Source organism: Cannabis sativa, chromosome 7 (assembly GCF_029168945.1).
Source record: "Cannabis sativa cultivar Pink pepper isolate KNU-18-1 chromosome 7, ASM2916894v1, whole genome shotgun sequence".
Taxonomy (NCBI): domain Eukaryota; kingdom Viridiplantae; phylum Streptophyta; class Magnoliopsida; order Rosales; family Cannabaceae; genus Cannabis; species Cannabis sativa.
This window is the reverse complement of record NC_083607.1, coordinates 2591501-2612464: the sequence shown is the minus strand read 5'-3', so window position 1 is coordinate 2612464 and position 20964 is coordinate 2591501. Positions and strand designations below refer to the sequence as shown.

Sequence of the window (20964 nt, the reverse complement as noted above, 5' to 3'; positions counted from 1 at the left end):
ATTCCAAGATCCTCATCCTTTACCAGCAGAGACAGAAGAAGACACATGATTGGACATATGATCTGCATTAGAGAAAGACAAAACTAGATCCTTAACCTCGAGATGGTCGATTAGTTGCAAGATTAATGGAATCAAGTTCTTTGTGATGATTGTCCATTCGATGCTCTTGTGAGAGCAAGAGAGATTCGATTTCAGCTACTGTGTATAGTTGATTTTGTGTATTAACAAATATGATGAACGTATCATAATCGACAGGTAATCCTTTAAAGATCACAGAAATATGTTCTTTAACAGACATGGCGGCCAACAGATTCAAGTTGATCAACGTTAGTTTTAATTTTAAGCAAGTAATCTAAAATTCTAAGTTTTAGATGCTAAGATATAATTTATCCCTCACTACAACATTTATGAGTATTAGGGGCGACAAAAGTCACCCCTAATCATTATAAGAGGTGACAAGTCACCCCTAAAACCATTCAAAGTTGCCCCTAATCATTATTAGAGGAGACAAGTCGATCCTAAAAAGTCAACCTTCGAAAGTCTTATCTAAAAATTTGTTTCTAAAAGTATTTGTTGACTTCGCTTTTAGCCAACGACAATGAGTCTTTTAATAAGCGATAAACGATATGTCGTAATAAGAATATGTAATAAAGCAAATAATAATATTAAGAAGACATAGAAATTTTATAGAGGTTTAGTCCCGAGCAGTTCGGTAATAGCCTAATCCTCGTTAGTTGTATTGACTTAAGAATAAAGAAGAAGATTCCTTTTCTTATGCTCTTACAATAATATCTCTAAATATATAATTCTTAGATAGCCTTAGTTTATAGCGTTTCGGCGTATGATCTCTGTTATACAGTTTTGATCAATCTCTCATTTTTTTGTCCCCCTGCCCAGTGAACATTCCTCACTATTTATAGGACAGGAAACTTGAGGAGGAGGAGTTTCCTCTCTCGTTACAAAGCGCATAAACACAAAGATCGTGGGATCATTGCTGAATGCTAGGATCGTGGGATTGAGGTCGTATACACCGATAGTGGAATCGTGTGTATGCCATATCCACGCAAGTTGATCCCTGAGTTATAGGGATTGAGCTGGTGACTCACGAAGTGCTTGGCTGAATTCGCTAAGTGTTGCTCATTCTGCACGGCTCGTTGAGTATTCCATTATGGACATGCCAGCGAGGCATCCTGCTCGGCATGTTGATCCGACCAGGTACTCTAAGTTGATGCCACGTGTCACCATTCTTGTGATGCCACGTCAGAGTGCCAATTTTGGGATAACAGTGTTATTTAGGGTGACTAAAAAGTCACCTCTAGTCGCCCCTAAAAGTAATACACAAATTCTCGAAGTTTACTTTTAGGAGCGACATTATCGCCTCTAATACCCCTAAAAGTCGCTCCTAAAAATTAATTTTTGACTTTTAAGGGCGACATAGCTCTAAAGATTTTTACATTAAAAAAAAACTATAATATTAGAAATATTAATATTTAATTTATATAAAACAATTATAATAATAAACAATCACATTAACACATATATATACACTCTATACATAAACACACAAATAAATATATATTCCTAGGCATACTCACACACATAAACATAGATACATATACACATTTACAATTACATACTCACACATATATACACCTGTAAAAAAATACACATATACATATATACCTACTCATATACACATATAAAAATATATAACATTGTAAAAAATAACATACACAAAATATGTATTGATTAAAAATATCACTATAAATACATATATCAAAGTCTAACATAAAAAATTACAAATTTATTATCTACTTTCTTTTTAAATAACTTTTTGATAAATTAATTTTATCTTTTAAGTGATATATGAATACAAATTAATCAAATTATTTTGTAAAAATAATAAAAAACTAATAAGATTAATATATGAATAAAACATGTAATAAAAAATTATTTATAAATTATATAATCTCAATACAATAATACAATTAGTCAAGTGCAATAAAGAGAATGAGAGAGAGAGAGAGAGAGAGAGAGAGAGAACTTGGCCGAGATTGAGTGGAGGACAACGTTGGTTAAATGTGCAGTTGAACAATGCGGATGGGTGATATGGACACCAATTTAGGAGATGGGTTTTTTTTTCTTTGTATTTTTAGAAAGAATGAAATGGAGAAAAAAAAAATAAGAAGATGAAAGTAAAAAAAAAATTCTAAAATTAAAAACAAAAGAAAGTAAAAGACAAACTTTGCTATAGGGGTCTTAATGGCTGCTCTCTCCTCTTCCTCTTCTTCTTGTTCGTGGTCTCGAGATCAGGGTGGTTAATGGTTGCTCTCTCCTCCTCCTCTTCTTCTTGTTCGTGGTCATGGGATCGGGGTCGTTAATGGAGATTTTTCAGATAAAAAATGGGAAAAGGAAGAGAATGGGTCGGGGAAGGAGATTTGAGCTTTAAATGCAAAATTATTAGGAGCGACCATTAGGGGTGACTTTTGAATGTGTCAGGTGGTAGAGTATTAGAAGTGACTTTTTTCGCCCCTATAGTATAAGCAGGAAAATTCCTACCTTTGGGCAATGGATAATTTTCAATTTATTAGAGTCGTTTCTAATAGTAGCTTGTTGCGTCTAATACTTTTAGGGGTGACATTTGTCACCTCTAATACTGTACTGAAAAAATTTAAGTTTCTTTAAAGGTGACACTCTTTTGTCACCCATAATACTTATTCTATTAGGGGCGATTTTTTGTAGCCCTTAAATGTGTCGCTCTTAATATTTTAAATTGTTGTAGTGCTCTCTCTAATCTATCTCGAATGAGATTTTTAAAAGGAAAAACATACATAGCAGAATGGCATTAGTGTGTTGGCATATATTTATCCCAATTATCTGGTATTTTAATATATATATAAAAAAAAATTTAAAAATAAATTATGTTTCACAAACAATTAAATTCTTTGCTCACAATATTGATAAAAGTACTACAAAAAATTACTTGTGACTAAAACATAATATTTGGACACAAGTTGTCACTAATTTAGTTTTAGTCACAAGTATTGTGACTAAAAACACATTTAGTCACAACAATTTGTGGTTTTTGTGACTAATACTTTTGCTACAGACTTTTTAGTCACAACATATATAAAAATGGTGATTTGTAATTAGTCACAGCTATTTTACTTTTAGTTACAAGTTTTATTGTGACTAAAAGTAAGATTTTTTATAGTGAAGATATAAATAAGAATATGAACATGTATAAGTATTGTACTATTTGAAATATTTAAAAATTTACTGATAATCTTATATAATTATGATTATAAAAAAAATCTAAAAGGCTCTCCTAAAACCGAAACAAATAATAAATATACCAAAATAATGTTTAGAAGATCTACTTAGACTTAATCTAAATATTACATAAGGGCTAATCGAATCCATAAGTCTTTTCAGTTGTAGGAAAATCAAATCTTTTGTTGTATTATATGCAATATTTGCGATTGATCCCATTCATATCAAAATATTTGGTGGAGTAGTTATATTTATTTATTAATTAGATGGAACCACTTGTATATATATGGGTCCCAAATATATTTAACAATATACATATAATACAAAAAAAAAATTATTATATGATACGTTTTACAAAAATAATATTACAATTGGTTAAGTATAGATTTTCTCTTCCTAAAAAGAAATAGTTCTATAAGTTTTCTATGCTATTATAACTAATCTACTAACATTTCAAGGGTGTATACAGAAATTTGCACAATTAGCCAGTCATGTTCACCCTTCTATTATACATATTTATATATAGGGTTCCAAATGTAGCTTCGCTTCGTGACCAATCATGTTTCGTCTTACAATCAATGTAATATTTTTTTAAATTGCCAAAAAAAAAAAAAGATTTGTATTATATGTATGCATGCGTCTATTAAAAAAAATTGTAATTTTTGTGTTTACTATATGTACATCGGTTGGGAGAATCAACGCTAAAACTACAAGAATAAGAATTTTGTATAGTAGTGATTGTGTCTCAAATGTTGGTGGTCTTATTCTTATCCTTTCGAAGTTGTGTTGGTAGTGTAGTCAGTAGTGTGGTATATGTCTACTCCCTTCGAATTATGAAGAGGATAAATCGATAATTTTTTTTTAAAGTTAAGTTGTAAATGAGCTTATATATTAAAGATGAATTATTGACATATTTTCATGTGTTATTAAAATTGTATATTCTTAATTAAATATGTAATAGTAAAAAAAGAAAAAATTAAACAAGTGATGATCTCATAATTCATAAGTATAAATAAGTTTAGTTTTCACCACCGACAATCATAATAATGAAAGTCTATATAACTATAAAAATTAGGGTTTTACCTTTTCATTTTAAGAGCAAAATTAATAAAAATATAAAAAATAAAAAATATTAGGATTAATATTTTTTTTATTTTTATTTTCTATATTTAAAGCCGTGACATAAGGTGTTTGATTTTGAGTATTGGATCTAAAATATAAATATGGTGGCATAACAAATCTAACTCTTTTTATGAAAAGATTTATGTGGGGTCTCTTTAAAATGTGACCCTTCAACTTAACTCAACCAATTATATATTTAGTATAAAGTATAAACTATCAAGTAAGAGCTATGTATCAATGTCATTGTTAAAAATAGGTTAAGAAAAAAAGGTGATTTGTCTTCTACTATTTTGTTAAAGCAATTTCAATATTAATTAAAAGTGTCAAACATAAAAGTATTAATTAATTCTAAATGTGTCTAGTGGGAAAATTTCTATTTGCAAGGACATAATGTCAATGATTAAATTGGGTTATACAAATTTTGGGTCACTTAATTAATTATATATATTTTCATGAACTTAATCATCTGTTTTTGTACGGGTTTAATTGAGATATGATCATTATGAATAGTGGGTAATAAGTAGTTAGTGGAGGTAAATTCAGATTTAAAATTGATGAAGAAGACACTTAACTCAATCATTCGATGTACACCAAGATATTATAAAAATAATTTACGCTATAAATATTTAAGTTTAACTTTCAGTTATAATTTTTTACAATAATAATACCTATTTATATTTTTGGAACTTCCGTAAGTAATTGGTCATTAAGTGTCGAATTAATGACCACGTGGCAGTCCCTAATTTGTTCATGTCATTAAATTTTTACTTTTTATTGAAAAATTAATTTAAATAAATAAATAAATAAAAGGGAATTTATTTTTAATTTTTTTTTTTAAATTTACGGTTTGAGTTTCTAAAGTGGTTGCAGCACTAGTTGCAATAGGAGTTTCTATACGATTTTTTGTTGCAATTTAGGTTGCAACGCTAGTTGCAAGAGGGATTTTTATATAAAATTTCGTAAAAGTCCAAAAAAAAATGTTTAAAAGTGTAAAAATAAAAAAGCAAAAAAATAACATGTGGATAATAATTTCATTTAATGGTCAGATATTTACAAAAGTTTCATAAATATAACTTTAATATTATTACTGTCAAAAATTAAACTTATTTATTTATTTATAATCAAAAATTAAACTTAATTATTTACGCCACAAATATTTTAGGGATTTTTTCAAAAATATACTTAAAATATAAATTATTTACAAAAATACCTTAATAAATCTCAATTACAATAATACCTTGCCACGTCATTAAAAAATACCTTAATTTTAAAATAATATGCCTGAAACGAAATTAATCTCAAATTCTATTTTTTATTATTTTTCCTTGTTTTCAAAAGTAACATTTTGGTTACTTATGACGCTGATAAAAAACTAATTAGTTACTTTTCCTTTTGAGATACAATTTAGTTACCTCTAAGACCTTATTTGTAAACATCTTAATAATCAATTAGCTATTTTTAAGTTATATTGTGTTATTTTATTATTTAAAATATATTTGGGTAACCTTAAAGTTTATTTTCAAAACTAATGAGTTGTCATATACTATAATAAGCTACTATTTTTATTTACCAATTATTTAATATACATTTTTATTACTTTGAAACTTACGTGTTTATTTTTAAATTATATGAAATTAATTTGTTATTTTAAATACTTTTACGTTACTTATTTTTTATTTTGTAAATGTAAAAATATTTATGTTACTTTCAAGTATATTTAAAACTAATAAGTTACAAGAATTTTTTTTTTTTAAAAAAAAAAAAAAAACTCACAGCACTTATTGGTAAAATTGATAAGAAATTGCTAATTAGTTATTTTAAAATTATATTTTTAGTTACCTTTTAAGTTTACAGTAGATACTAATTAATTTTCATATAGTATAATAAATAAGCATAAATATGAAATAATTTTATTTAATATACTTTATAGTAATATTTAAATTAATTATGATTTCAATAATATATCAATTAGTTACTTTTTATAAAATGATCCACTTTAAATAAAAATATCTCTTATAGATAATTTTTAATTTTTGGATTAGTTATTTTAAACTATATGTTCATTTTTAGTTTATATGTTCATTTTTAGTTTATATTATGTTGATTAAGATATACTTTTAATTTATGTTTTTTTTTTGTGTAACAATATTTATGTTACCTTCCATACTACTTAAAAAACTAATGTGTTACAAATGTGTTACTATAACTTACATGTATACACTTTAATAATCAATTAACTATTTAAGTTATATTAATACATTTGAGTAACTTTCAAGTTTATTTTCAAAAATAATAAGTTGTCATCCAGTAAGTTATCATTTTAGTAACCTGTATTTTTTAAAAAATATATATCATAAATGTTTAAGTCACCCATATTTTTTAAATATAAATTAATACATGCATTTTGATTAGTTAAATAAAAATTGAAATTACAATAATTTTTAAATCATTACTAATAAGACATATTTTTTGGACAAATTAATTATGATTTCGATAAGATACTACTTAGTAACTTTTGATAAAATCATCAATTTTAAAATCAAAAGATGATGATCATACCAAAAATTCTATACTCATATATGCCAAATAAACGGATTAGTTTATTTTGGCATACTGAAACAAATTTTTATTCTTTGTTTACATTTTTCTTATAGCCTACAATCGTATATGCTAATAAATCTATTGGTTTATTTTGGCATATTGAAACAATTTTTTTTTCGTATATTGGAACAACAATTTATTTCATTTCATATAACCTACTATTATAAATGTCAATAAACCTACGAGTTTCTGTTTGTTGGAACAACATTTTATATTTTTCAATACAGAGTAAACTATAATCAAATATAATGATATGCGCCAATAAACCTATTAGTCTATTTTTCGCATATTGGAACTACAATTAAGTGTTTATTTCAAACACGTACAATGTGTGTTATAAAAAAAACAAACTAATTAGTCTATTTTTTCAAGTCTAGACATCAAATTTGGTTGTATACAAAGTACATGACTATAACATGTCTTACATAGTAAACTTGGATAACAATATATGCACTTGTCAAATTGGATATGATGAAATACCTTGTTCACATGAAATTTCTCGCTCATAAGTTTATTTGACATATATGGCTATAGTACGCCTATACTCATAAATTAGTTTATTTTAGCATATTAAAACAAATTTCATTCTTTGTTTACATAATAGCATTTTCGTATAGCCTATACTATCGTATATGCTAATAAATCTATTAGTTTATTTTGGTATATTAAAATAAATTTTTATTTCTTTTCGTATATTGGAATAACAATTCATTTCATTTTATATAGCCTACCATTATATATGTCAATAAACCTACTAGTTTCTCTTTGTTGGAATTTTTTTCAATACATAGTAAATTATAATCAAACATAATGATATACGCTACACAAATAAACCTATTAGTATACTTAAGATAATATAACCCTTAAATATAAAATAAAAATAAATAAATTCAGTATTTATTATTAATATGTTTGAATAAATACACTATCTCACCACTCTCACCAGTCGCCATTCTCACCACTTCACTCCCATAATTTCATCCTTTCTATTTCTCTACTGCTCTCGTTTCTGACAACTTCCATTACAAAATATTTGCGGTAAGCACTGCATGTTTCTTTACTTTTATGTTTTTTATTTTGAAACTGTGTAACTCATTTTAAGTTTTAATTTTAATCGTTAATGGCAAAAACCATAATCCTACTGACTGTTACGATCGTCAGTTTTTTTTTTTTTGGAAAAAGAAGTAATAAATGTTTTGTTTTATGGTTTTGGAAATGGAACCTGAGGAAAAAGTTATCATCAAAGCATTTGCTGATTCTTTGACTTCGGTGGACGTGATGTGCTGACGTAAAGGAAAACTAATTATTTTAAAAACGGTAAGATAAAACGGTATAGTTTTAATTTATAATAGACCCACCACATTTTTAAAATTTAATTACAATTTATGTACTTGAGTGTAAATTTCCCAATATTTTATATTATAAATTGAAAATAATAATTGTTTATTAGTGTACTTAAGTTTGTTTTTGTCAAAAAAAAAAAAAAAGAGGCTGTATTGTATCCTTAAAGCTACACTTTGTAAATATGGTACTCCATAGTGTGGTGAGCTATGAATCTATGATGGACTTAATTGTAGTGAGAAGTTACTATAATAAATTTAAAAGTATGATAGATAAGCACAAACAAACTAGTTCAAAAGTATCATATAATAAAAAGATCCATTCATCACCTCGAACTAAATTATTGTTAAATTATGTATTTTTTAATATATAATAACAAACTAAATAATGTTAAATGAAGATGAAAACTTATTTATTTAGTTTGATTTTTATTTTTTTGGTTCTCATTCTTAAGAAATTGTTGAAGAGGCTAAGGAGTCGTATTAGGGCACAACTAAGCTTTTAAATTTAAATTAGTATCATCATCTCCACTAGTGTATAGCACATTCATGATTAAGAGTTTGTATATTTTAGCACAGAAATTATTGCTGAAATTGTTATACCGTAAAAATATAAAAAGAAAAATATCATTTTAGATATTTTATGTAAAAATTCCTATCTATCTTAAATAGTAGGATGGTTATTAAGCTTTGTCATATTAGCTTTTGTCACTTTGTTTTTCAACTAATCATGATTCAAAAAAAAAAAATTGAAATAAAAAAAGAGAACTTGAATTTTAGTTAGCAGTGAAGAAGATGATGCAATAGTATTTTGACTTAATTATTTTGGATTTAAATTGAATGTCCCAACATAATTTCTGGTGTTATGGTTAGGGAACATTCATAACAACTTTTCATGTTCAATTAATTTTATCTAAAGAACTATATAAACTATACAATCATTATAATGAAAATTACATACAAAAGAAACTAATGAAATGAGAAAATAAATCCATGAGAAAAACTTAATAGACATTTCAGTACAACCCGAAAATTCAAATGCAGAACACAAAGGAAAAGAGTACAGATCTGATCTGATCTCATGGAATGGTACCTTGCTCTTTTAACTGTAGATTGATTAAAGGAGATCCCAAAACAAGTGATTGAAGCTCTCTATAGTAACTTTCTAGCTGATTTTCAATTTCATCTGTTGAACTAATCTCAGCATTTCCAACCTGTTCTCTATTTCTTTCAGCCACAATAGCATCATTAAACAGTCTAAGAGCATCCTTGGTCGAAAGGGATTGCACGGATTTATACAATTTCTGAAATTGGTTTCTCTTTTCTTCGGTTTCAATCAATTTTTCCTTCAATCCTTCTGGAAGTAACGCCACCGCACTTCACAAAGAATAGCAAATCGCCAAAAAGGAAAACAAAGAAAATGAATGATGAATCGAAACCATCCTTTTGTTCTAATAAACAATTGAACATAAAAATCGAATACATGATTTAACAATTTTGCTATGTTTTACCTTGTAACACCTCTAACAACGCCCCAGTTGTATCCGACGGGGACTGATTGTTTAAACCCAATATTGAATCCCTCTTGTGCAGCAGCTTCTTTTCCAGCTATAACGCCATCTCGATATCCCATCTAATATTTTTTTTTCTTTTATTAAGACAATACAAATTATAATAAAAGCACCCAAAGAAGCTAGTACAAGTGATGATTTTGCTTTCCTTTTTTCTTTGGGTACTTAGATTAGGGGGAAAAAATACCGTATGAAATTGGTCACGTCGCTGTTGCCATTCCCTGTCCAGATCGGATGATTTATCCAATTCCACATCAGAACCATTCCATAAAGATTCATCATCAAGCAATGAAGCATCCCTGTCAGAATCTGGAATTGAAAATTAAATTTACAACTCAGTTTTGCAAGTTCAACTTACTAAAATAATTTAGTGCAGAAGCTTTTCCTTTTGCGTTATCTCAAACTGTAAATAAAGAAGTTACTGAAATATATAAATGGAAGATTCAGTTCCATTGTATTATATTTGATTTCATTTTATTCAAGAACTCTATACTCTCTCAAAAATAAGAAAAGAAACCAAAAAGCATTGTAAATTTGTAATACAAAACAAAACAAACATCACCTTTGGATCTTGGATTTTAGAAAGAAAATAAATTAATTCCAAAATATTTCATTTTCTCTTATTTGAATTCAAACAAATATTACACAATATCTTTCCACTCACAAAATTTTTCCTTGTTAAAATCGAAGTTCGAAACAGAGCTTAAAGAACTGAAAAAGAAAATGTTAGCCTCATTTTTTGACCACATAACTACCCAAAACTTGATCTTCATCCATAATTTTGCTCTAGTGGACTTTTGAAAGCTTCTATCATTCCACTCCAATTAAACTGGTAAAATAATAGCCAACAATTCACAAGTCCGCAAAAACTAGATCTTTATCATAAACCCGAACTAAGCAATTCCTTGGAGACCAAACCAACTTGCACTCCCCCAAGAACTTCCACCAAAGAGCTAACATGAACTCACTCTTAACAAGCTAATAGAATCGTCTAGGTAGAAAAAGATAAAAAAAAAAAAAATCATTGCTCTCTATATCTAAAGTTAATGGCCCCAATAGCTACTCATAGACTTCACACCAGCTGTGAGTCTGTGACTAGAACAGATCATAAGCGAAAAAAGAGATGGCAAGGGAAAATTCATGCCTATCACATCCTAAATAAATTTAGACAATTGAAACTGCAAAGAAAAGATACGTAATCTGTCACATAAAAATAAGATTTGATACCTTGAAAATCCAAAGCTTGATTTTTGGTACTAGAAGTAGAATCCAATTCTATTTTCGATAACTTTAAGCTTTCTGAGTATAGCTCTTCAGCAAAACTTCCATTCATTTTTAGCTGCTGTAATATATAATATAAGAAAATCTGTAAGAGCCATTGAAGATGAAACTCTGAAAAGTTGAAAACTACAATAATAAATCTAAGACATAAAGACAATCCAAATAATATCAACATTTTGCACAAACAAAACCATTAAAATTGTAATATCATAATAATACATAGTCAAAGATACTAAAAAAACAACTTATACCATTACAACATCAAATTGTAATAGCAACCAAGATTAAAATTTAACAAAGATAACATTGCATACAATTCCAACTTAAAATCATATGAAAAACCTTAAGCCCAAAAAATGTCTATATAATTAATCATCAAGAGCAGATTCAAATTCAATCAAGAAGGTGTCATAAATAAGAGCACTCCAAGTCCTTCAGTGACAAGATGTAAAGAATTGATCTTTCAATGAAATTTCATCTATATTTACAAAAATTCCAGCATGATATTTATATAAAAATAAATATTCAGATATAAATTGAAATGGTGTTTAGGTTTGGCTAGCTTCCATTTGATAATTGTGAGTTAATGAAATTCTTTGAAATATCTCTCTCAGGCATTTCATCGAACAAGTACCAACAGAAATTTGAGAAATCACAGTCACAATTTTCACATAATCAGTGGGATTTTCTTTTTCCATAAACTTGAGAAATCACAAATATAGATACAATTTGAGAAAGAATATAGATAATTATATTATATATATAAACCTGAATATGAATATGAATGAGAGTGAAAAGGCGAGGGAGTGGAGGAGGGTTGGTTCAGGCGACTATGGGAGACGATGCGGCGGTGGTCGGCGTTTGCCGGTGAGGAATTCAGTCACAGATTTAGAGATATATGAGAGAAAAATAATATCCTCTCTTTATTGTTTCATTTAAATGATTAGCTGTGTGCATATGCATAATACTACTTTGTATCTACTATCTATCTTCTCTTTTCTTGCAATTCAATACAATTAGCACTGTCAAATATTAAATATTTAATTGTAATCCGATCGGATTAGATATTATTTTTAAATATTTTATTGGCTCAAATATTAAATGGGGGTTCAAAAATCTAATACATCTAATATTTAATCGATTTAGCTAATTAGTATTTTTATTTACTTTTATATGAGTATTTAGATTTTATATTATTTATAAGTAAAATATATATATGTATAAAAATTAATATTAAACTATTACTCTTTTTTTTTTTTAGATTGGATTGGATTGATCCAATCTAATATATACTGGACTTAAAATATTAAATGGATGTGATCCGATCTAAAAAAATACTAAGTTTAAAATATTTAGTAAACTCAAACTAAACCAATAACTATAGGTGAAATACATTTAATAGATAAAACTGATTCAATCCAACATCTAACGAATATTGAATCAATTGGATTACTAAAATTGATTTGATCAAATCGAATGATAAAATTTAACATCCAATATATAATTGGATCAGATCTAGATAGACCTACAAATATTAGATGTAGTCCAATAAATACTTTCAAATAAAATGGTAAAAGGTAGCAGTAGTGGTGTTAAGTATAATGTGACATATCGTAATTAATATAATTAAATATTAAATTTTACATCATTTAATTTAAAAATTATTAATATAATGTGGCTAACTATGTGTAAGACACCAACTTAAAGCACTACAAATACTTAATAACAATGATCTATTTTTAATCAACTCAATTAAACAGCGAATTAACTCTTTAATAATATGGTTAGAAGGTTTGGACAAAAAACCAAATAACAAAAGTATTTTTTATAAAAGTTAAAATTACATAAAATAATAGTATACCGTTAATGATGGAAGTGTAAATTTGATGGAAATAAAACAACAATTATATGACAATTGAGTTGTGAGAAGAGTAATTTTGGTAATGATGGAATAATAATAAATTTTTAAAATATCGATATTATATGTAAGATATTTTTTGACATGAAGTATTATATGAAACATAAAAACTCAAATTTCTCTTTAGAATTTACACTTTACGTTTTTTCTTTTTTTCTTTTCAGTTCAATCCTAGTTTAGATTAAGTTCGAACTTGTTATCAAATAGAAATGAAAGTTTCAATTTTTTTCAAGCTAATTATTTTAAAGAATTATTGTTTACATACAACTTTCATTATTTCAAAAATGAAAATACAACACTAGAAACCAATATTGCTAAATCAAACTCCAAACCCTATACATCAAATTTCTTTGTAACTTTTCTTTCTTTCTTTTACATTTAGGTCCATGAAGATTTGTACAAGTCTTTTTTTTTTATTGTGTGTGTGTATAACCAAACTTTCACTCAATTCAATCCTTCAAGCCATGCCATTCACAGATCCCCAACACATCAAAAGGGGACCCTTTCTATAAAATTAATTTTCAGAGTAAGAAAAAGAAAATAAATTGATGAAAACCAAACCCTTCACCACCAAAAAAAATATATATGCCCAAAACTATGCTCCGAAAATCTTTGATGTTAAGAACATCAAAATTTTGTATAGGAGAGTAATGATGATTGCAATAACGATCTGATCACCAATGGAGATTTTCTTACTCTTACCAATATTTGAATTTGAAGGAAAGTAATTGAGTTTTATGGAGAAAGAATAATCTGAGCTTTCATCTGGCACAAAAATCATTTTCTCTGTCACACACTTGAAATTATCCTGAAGACTCCATTCCTACAATCACCACCAATAAACATCTTTAGTCGAAGTAGCCCAAATGGTCAAATATATAGTTTGTTCTCGTAAGTTTTGAGATTCAAGTCCCTTCTATTTAAGTATTCACTATAAAAAATCTTACTTTTAGTCACAACAAAATTTGTCACTAAAAATAAAAAAGTTGTGACTAATTATAAATTATTATTCTTATGTTGTGACTAAAAAGTCCGTGCAAAAAATATTAGTCACAAAAATTACAATTTATTGTGAGTAAATGTATTTTTAGTCACAATACTTGTTGTGACTAAAACTAAATTAGTGACAACTTGTATCTAGAGACTATTGTTTTAGTTACAAGTAACATTTTGTTTGTGACTAAAAGTCATATTTAGTCACAAAAAAGATTATATTGTGACTAAAATGTTGTCAATAAAAGTAGTAATTTTTTGTAGTAATTTATAGTTTTCTAATTCTTAAAAAGAAAATAACTTTTTTGGGCTCCTGCGCTTGTTGGGCCTTAAGTGCAAACCTAATCCTCATAGTCTAGGCCCGACCCGCTCTTGGCTTGTATTGGGATAAATCTTGACTAATGTTTTGAGAAAGTTTTGTAGTTATACCTATTGTCTATAAAATTCAACACAATGGAGATCATTATTATTTAAATAAGGTTATTATATGAACAAAATAAAAAATCAATTTGACATTGGAACCATCTTCACTTGTATCTTCAAATAGAACTTTAGTGGAATAATACCCCAATTAAAAGAGTGAAATGATAATCGAGTTTTTCCAGTTTCACTACCTTGACCAAATGCACACTAAGAACCAAAGATTTATGCATGCACTGTCAAATCATATAATCAACAATTTTAGAAGCATTTTGTTAAGCAAATAAGTTATGAAAATACAAAATATAACTTATTTAGTTAAAAGTCTATTTCAATAATGTAACAAATTATGATGCAAATATGTCATAATAAAAGTAATTTAAATTTATATCATGATAAATTTATATCACAATAAACAGTATGCTTTTATATTTACCATTATGTTATGTTTAATATTTTATTATTAGATTTTAATAAAATATTCTTTTGTATTAAATGATTTATATTATTATTATTAAATTTAATATTTATCTTTGTATTATTATTATTATTATTTTATATTTTTTTAATAAATTATTAAGTGAACAATAATATAAAATTTTGTATTAAGATTTACAATTATTTAAGTACAATAATAAAAACTAATATTAATATAATTATATCACAAAATTACTTTTTATTTCAAATGTAACTAAATTTTTACGATTAAAACATCTTACACCATTCTTTCAATGCTTTTATTTTCATTTTTAGTTAAAAGATTTTTCACACAACAACTTGAAGCCGTTTACTATGCCCCCAAACATCCAAATGCCAATGGTAATTTTTTTTTCTTTGTTAATGTCATAATAATAATTTTATTGCAACTATTAATCATAATATGCCCACTAATATATCAATTTCTTTTTCTTACGGTAAATATAAGAAATATATATATTTTCATAATTTTGTATTTTTATACTTAATAATTTTAGAGAAATTTATATGGTATACTAATTTTTACTATTTTTTTACAAAAATACTGTCAGGCGGTATTTTTTTACTTTTTTACTGTATTTTTTTATAAGTTTCATACTGCAGCATGCTGGTGTTAAGTTTTACTGGTGTTCTACTGGTGTTTTACTAGTATTATACTATTGTTTTGAGTTATATTGCTTTGTGTTTTACTGGTGTTTTATAAAAACATAGTATTTTTAAAAAAAATTCCGTGTGACAGTATTTTTGTGAAAGTTAACCAAAAATCCAATATTTGTGTAAGTTTCCTAATTTTATATGACTGTATACTGATGTTTTCAAAATATTTCTAGTAGTTCTAAGGGCTATTTACAAAAATATGGGAAAATAAAGATAAGTTTTGATATATATGACATAAAAACTTAATTACACTAAATATGGCATTTTTTTAAAAAACTTACAAATATGGGAAAAAGTCTTGAGTAATGCCATAAAAAACTTAAAATTTGTGTTTCTTTTTATTTATTTTTTTTTTTTTAAAAAAATAAAATACTAAAATAAATAAAAAATGATCTCAACTATAGATATTATTTTTTTTTTACAGAAATTAAACTTGTTTTTTTTTTAATTCAAACTACTATTTGTTTTTTTGTTAAAAACTAATTATTTCATTAAAAGCAACAGAAAAAAAAAAAAAAAAAAAAAAAAACCAGTTTCATCAACATCATCCTGAAGAAAAAACAATATAAAAAATTATAATCTAAAGATAATATAAACTTTAAAAATCAGTTTCATCAACATTGAAAGAAACTATTAATTTCATTAAAAGAATAAAAAAAAATAGTTTCATTATGTTATTAGAATTTTTTTTCAAGTTACTTTTTATTATTTTGTTTCTAGGTTGGAAACTTACACTTATATTTTGTTATTAAATTATTGGTAGGCATTATGTGTTGTTTTGATTATATTTGTGATTAGTATTTTTTTTTTTTTTTTTTTTTTTTGTATATTTGTGTGTGTATGTTTTTATTTGATTGTACGAAACTGGTTTCAATTAACTTTATTATTAACATTTGTATTTTGTTATGATTTTTTATAACGTCAAAACTGGTTTCACATGTCGAAACTGGTTTCACATGTTTTAACTATTCTGTAATGGGGTTGCTCAATTTTTATGATATTATTATATATTTTTTCGTTTGTATAAAACCAGTTTTATTATTGTATGATATTTGAACAACAATTTTTATTTTATTTTAATTAATCAGTTTCTGACATACATATTATTTTATTATTTTCATAACTGGTTTTTTTAAGTAATTAATTTTTTATTTATTGTTGTTCATAATTGAGTTTTATTCAATTTTTTATTAATTTATCTCAAGAAACTGGTTTTTATTTGTTTGTTTTTATTTTGGTTGTTTTACTAACTGGTTTCTCACATTCCACTGTTTTTTTTTGTTATTCTTTTATGGTTTTTATTGCACTTTTGTCTCTTTAATTTTCTTTGTTTCTTTTTTTTTTCTTTGATTTTAATTTGTGATTCTCTTTGTTATATTTGCTGCATATTGTATGTTTAAATTAACTCTAATTTTTGAGCAAGCAAATAAAAAATTAAATGCCAAAATAAAGAATGAAGTTAGAAGTTTGATTATTAGGTATTGATATAAATTTTATATGTTCGAAACTGGTTTTTAAATTTAGTATCGTTAATTTGTAAAAGTTTAGTTATTAGGCATTGTGTATTTTTTATTATGTTATTGTTGAAACTTTTTTTTTTTTTTTGCCTCTTTTAATGAAATAATTCGTTTATTTTAATATTGATGAAACTGGTTTTTAAAGTTATTATCGTCTTTAGATTGTAATTTTTTTCATTATCTTGTTGATGAAACTATTTTTTGTATTCTTTAAATGAAATTATTAGTTTCTTTCAATGTTGATAAAACTAGTTTTTAAAGTTTGGATTCTTTTTAGATTATGATTTTTTATATTGTTTTTTTTTCAGGATGATATTGATGAAACTGGTTTTTTTTTTCTGCTGTTTTTAATGGAATAATTAGTTTTTAACAAAAAAAAAAAAAACGAATAGTAGTTTAAATAAAAAAACAAGTTTAATTTTTGTAAAAAAAAAATGAAATATAAAAATGTACACTTATTATATATATTAAGAGAAAAAAATTAGGTTGAGAAAAAAATTGAAAAAAAAAAAAGGAGAGACACAAAGAGAAATTAGAAAAAAAAAATAGAGAGAGATAAGCGAAAGAAAGAAAAAAAAAGTAGCAACTGACTTAAAAGTTGAAAAGAAAAAATAGAGTCAAAATTGACTAAAAAATATATAAAAAAAACAAAAATAAAACTTTTTGAAGTTTCAATAAGTAAAAAAGAAAAAAAAAATTAATAAAAGTATAAAAGTAAAATGTTCTTGTCAAATTAAAAAGAGATATTTACATTATACAACGTAAATATCAAATTATTTGCGTATATGTGATTAGTTATTTTATTGTATAAAATATCGTCAATTTTTATGTATCAATATAAACATGTATACCGAGAGACATCTCTCCATTATTTTACTACTTTATTTTCTCTTAGGTTTTTTTTTTTTTTGACATGTTCTCTTAGTTTTATTAGTGATTAACTTTATATACATAATATATATTTTCTACATATTTTACTTTTTTTTTTTTTAATATCAAAACTTTAAAAAGTTTTTTTGGTTATACTGGTAATTATTTTATCTTAAAAGTTGCACCAATCTATATTTTAAAATGATCATTTTAATATGTGGGAAGTATATATTTTTTTGCTATCACCTAAGAAGATAATTAGCAATAAGTAACTTTGTAGTTTCCTTTCTATTTAATTAACCAATAAATAAATATATTTATATAAATTAAACAAAACTCATTAATTAGTTTTATAAGTTACTTAAAAGTATTTGATTATTTAATATTTAAAAGATAATAAGTTGTATTTTACATAGTTTTTTTTTATTTTTTATATATAGAATAATTTTTACAAGTTTTTAAAATAATTTACCACGTAGTATCTTAAAAATTAATACAAACCCCATAAATTACTCTAAAATTTTGTTATTTTTTACTTAAAAATTATTAAATGATATACTTAGCTAGAACAAATCTAATTAATAGAATTATTTTAATTTATTTTTAGCAAAACTTATAAAGCAGCCAAAAAATATCATAAACATTATAAAATTAATTATATTATAAAAACTACTACACCTAATAATTTCATTAATAAGTTATATGATAAGTACACATACTTTATTGCATCTTACCATAAAATTCTCAATTTAGTTTAGAAAGTAAGAAAAATGTTACTAAAAATAAAAATAACTCAAAAGTATTTTAGCAGTAAGATAACATAATGTGACTTAAAACTAAGTTTTACTGTAGAGATTCAAGATCAAATAACCAAGATACAAAAGAAGAATTTTTTTTTTAAAAAAAAAAAATCATGCTCAAACTTTCAGATATAATGAATATAATTTTATCTCTGAAATTCAAATAAAATCTTCAAATTTGATTATAGGAAATAAAAATAATAAAGAAAAGCCCAAGTAATTTTTTATTGTATCTTTTCATCAAAAGAAAAATTCTTATTTCTTTTTTCCCAACATATTTTATAATATTTGTAAAAAGACAATAGCATAGACCCCATTCTCAATAGAAACACTAAAGTTATTCTCAAATAAGAAAAGAAAAAACTTAGAAAAACAAAAACCTCAAAAAAAAAAAAAACAATAACAAATTAGAAAAAAAAAATAAGGAAAAAAAGGTTTACTATATATATGTTTTTTTTTTAAATTTTAGCAAAGAGAAAAAAATAAGTGGAAAAATTAATTAAAAAAAAAATTAGTCATTCACGCATAAAAAGAAAAGAAGAAAAAAAAAAAAAAGGCAAAAGTGCCATTGAGTTGATAGTAGCGTGGAAGAAAGAATTATATGCATTTTTTATATGTACGGTACAATATTAGCGGTATGTATATAATTTAAATAATTAGAGGTATATATGCTAATAATTTTAATATTACGTATATAATTAAAAATCTCCCAATTAAAAATGTAATGTTTGAAAAAAAATGTAGTATTTGGTGTAAATTTTTCAAATAAAAAGAAACCCTAAAATGTAAGTGTAAAATAAATTAAAAAAAATAAATAAAACTAATTAAGCTAAAAATAAAAACATAAAATATGGGATTGGATAATAAGTTTATAAAAATATGGCATATCAAATACCATAAAAAACTTAAATGTAAAAAAATGCCATAGAAAAGTGGCAAACCTAAAAATGTCATATTTTTCTAACTTTGTTCTGAAATCCCATATTTCATGTAATTTTCACTAGTTCTAATCAAAACTATTTCTATACTTAAGTAATGGGCCTTATATGGGCCACTAGCCCAGCCCAAAAGAGATGAAACAGCAGAGTACCTTAGTACCCGATATCTGCTGGAGTCCCCGATCGGAACCCGAACCGAATCCGTCCATTCAGTCGGAGAACAAGAAACCCACAACAACATCTCCTCTTCCCGATTCCCATTCCACTCGCCACCACGAATCAACAACGATCGTAACTCATCTACAGAAATCCCATGACCGCCGATCCGAACCAACCCAAAATCCTTAACCGAATCTCGAATCCGATCGTGGTCATCGTCACGGAGATGGAGGACCTGAGGAGGAGTGAGATCGGGGAGTGGTTGAATAGAAGGTGGTAAGAAGAGACCGGGGACGCGAAGAGAGTGGTGTAGAAATCGGGCGAAGGAGTCGTTGGAAGCGGAGCGAGAGCCTTTGCCGGTGGGAATGGGTGAGGGAGGTGGTGTTATGGGGTTGGTGGTGCGTAGTAGTTTGTTGGTGCGCAGGTTAGCCATAGAGGCGCAATAGAAGAAATTATTATTGAAAATTGAATGAAGAAGAGATTATGGTTGTGGTGGTGGTGGTGGCGGGACATAATGAATTATATCATTCGCACGTCGGATATATGCGTGCGCCTCACGCTTTTCCACCGGCCCCATGCCATGCCTGGATCGATCTCTCTCTACACTCATCGTATGAAAAGTAACAAGTAAATTTTTTGACTAACTAGTTACAAAAATAAGTGTTGGGGGTATCAATGTACGATGGTTTAGACTATACTTAATTTATTTTCAGATTGTACTATGTAGTTGTTTTAGGGCTCGTTTGTAACGCCGTATTAAGTCGTATTGTATTATATTGAATTGTATTTTATGCAATATTTTTATGTAAAACTATATGTGGTATTAACTTTTATGGACACCTAAATATATAATATTTTAATATAAATTAAAGTTTAACATAGTAATATATAAAAATATGATATATAATCCAATTCAATATAATACAATACAATACGACCTAATACGACGTTCCAAACGAGCCTTTATATTAAACTTCAGTTTATTTGTTAAAGAACCAACATGTTAATTAATTAGCTCGTTTTTCTA

The 20964-nt window shown here is 26.0% G+C and overlaps 2 protein-coding genes across 2 annotated transcripts; both read right to left on the bottom strand.

Moving 5' to 3' along the window:
* Window positions 1–9132: 9132 nt before the first annotated feature.
* On the bottom strand, window positions 9133–12193 carry LOC115698323 (protein yae1). The gene is made up of 5 exons (XM_030625542.2): window positions 11957–12193; window positions 11135–11249; window positions 10095–10216; window positions 9848–9969; window positions 9133–9713 (listed from the first exon to the last, which is right to left on the bottom strand). The coding sequence occupies exons 2-5, from the start codon at window positions 11238–11240 to the stop codon at window positions 9416–9418; spliced, it is 648 nt and encodes a 215-aa protein (XP_030481402.1). The 5' UTR covers window positions 11241–11249; window positions 11957–12193; the 3' UTR covers window positions 9133–9415.
* A 1270-nt stretch (window positions 12194–13463) lies between these two features.
* LOC115698191 (uncharacterized) lies at window positions 13464–20737 on the bottom strand. The gene is made up of 2 exons (XM_061101738.1): window positions 19931–20737; window positions 13464–13929 (listed from the first exon to the last, which is right to left on the bottom strand). Exons 1-2 carry the CDS (start codon window positions 20368–20370, stop codon window positions 13896–13898), a joined length of 474 nt encoding a protein of 157 aa, XP_060957721.1. The 5' UTR covers window positions 20371–20737; the 3' UTR covers window positions 13464–13895.
* Window positions 20738–20964: the final 227 nt, after the last annotated feature.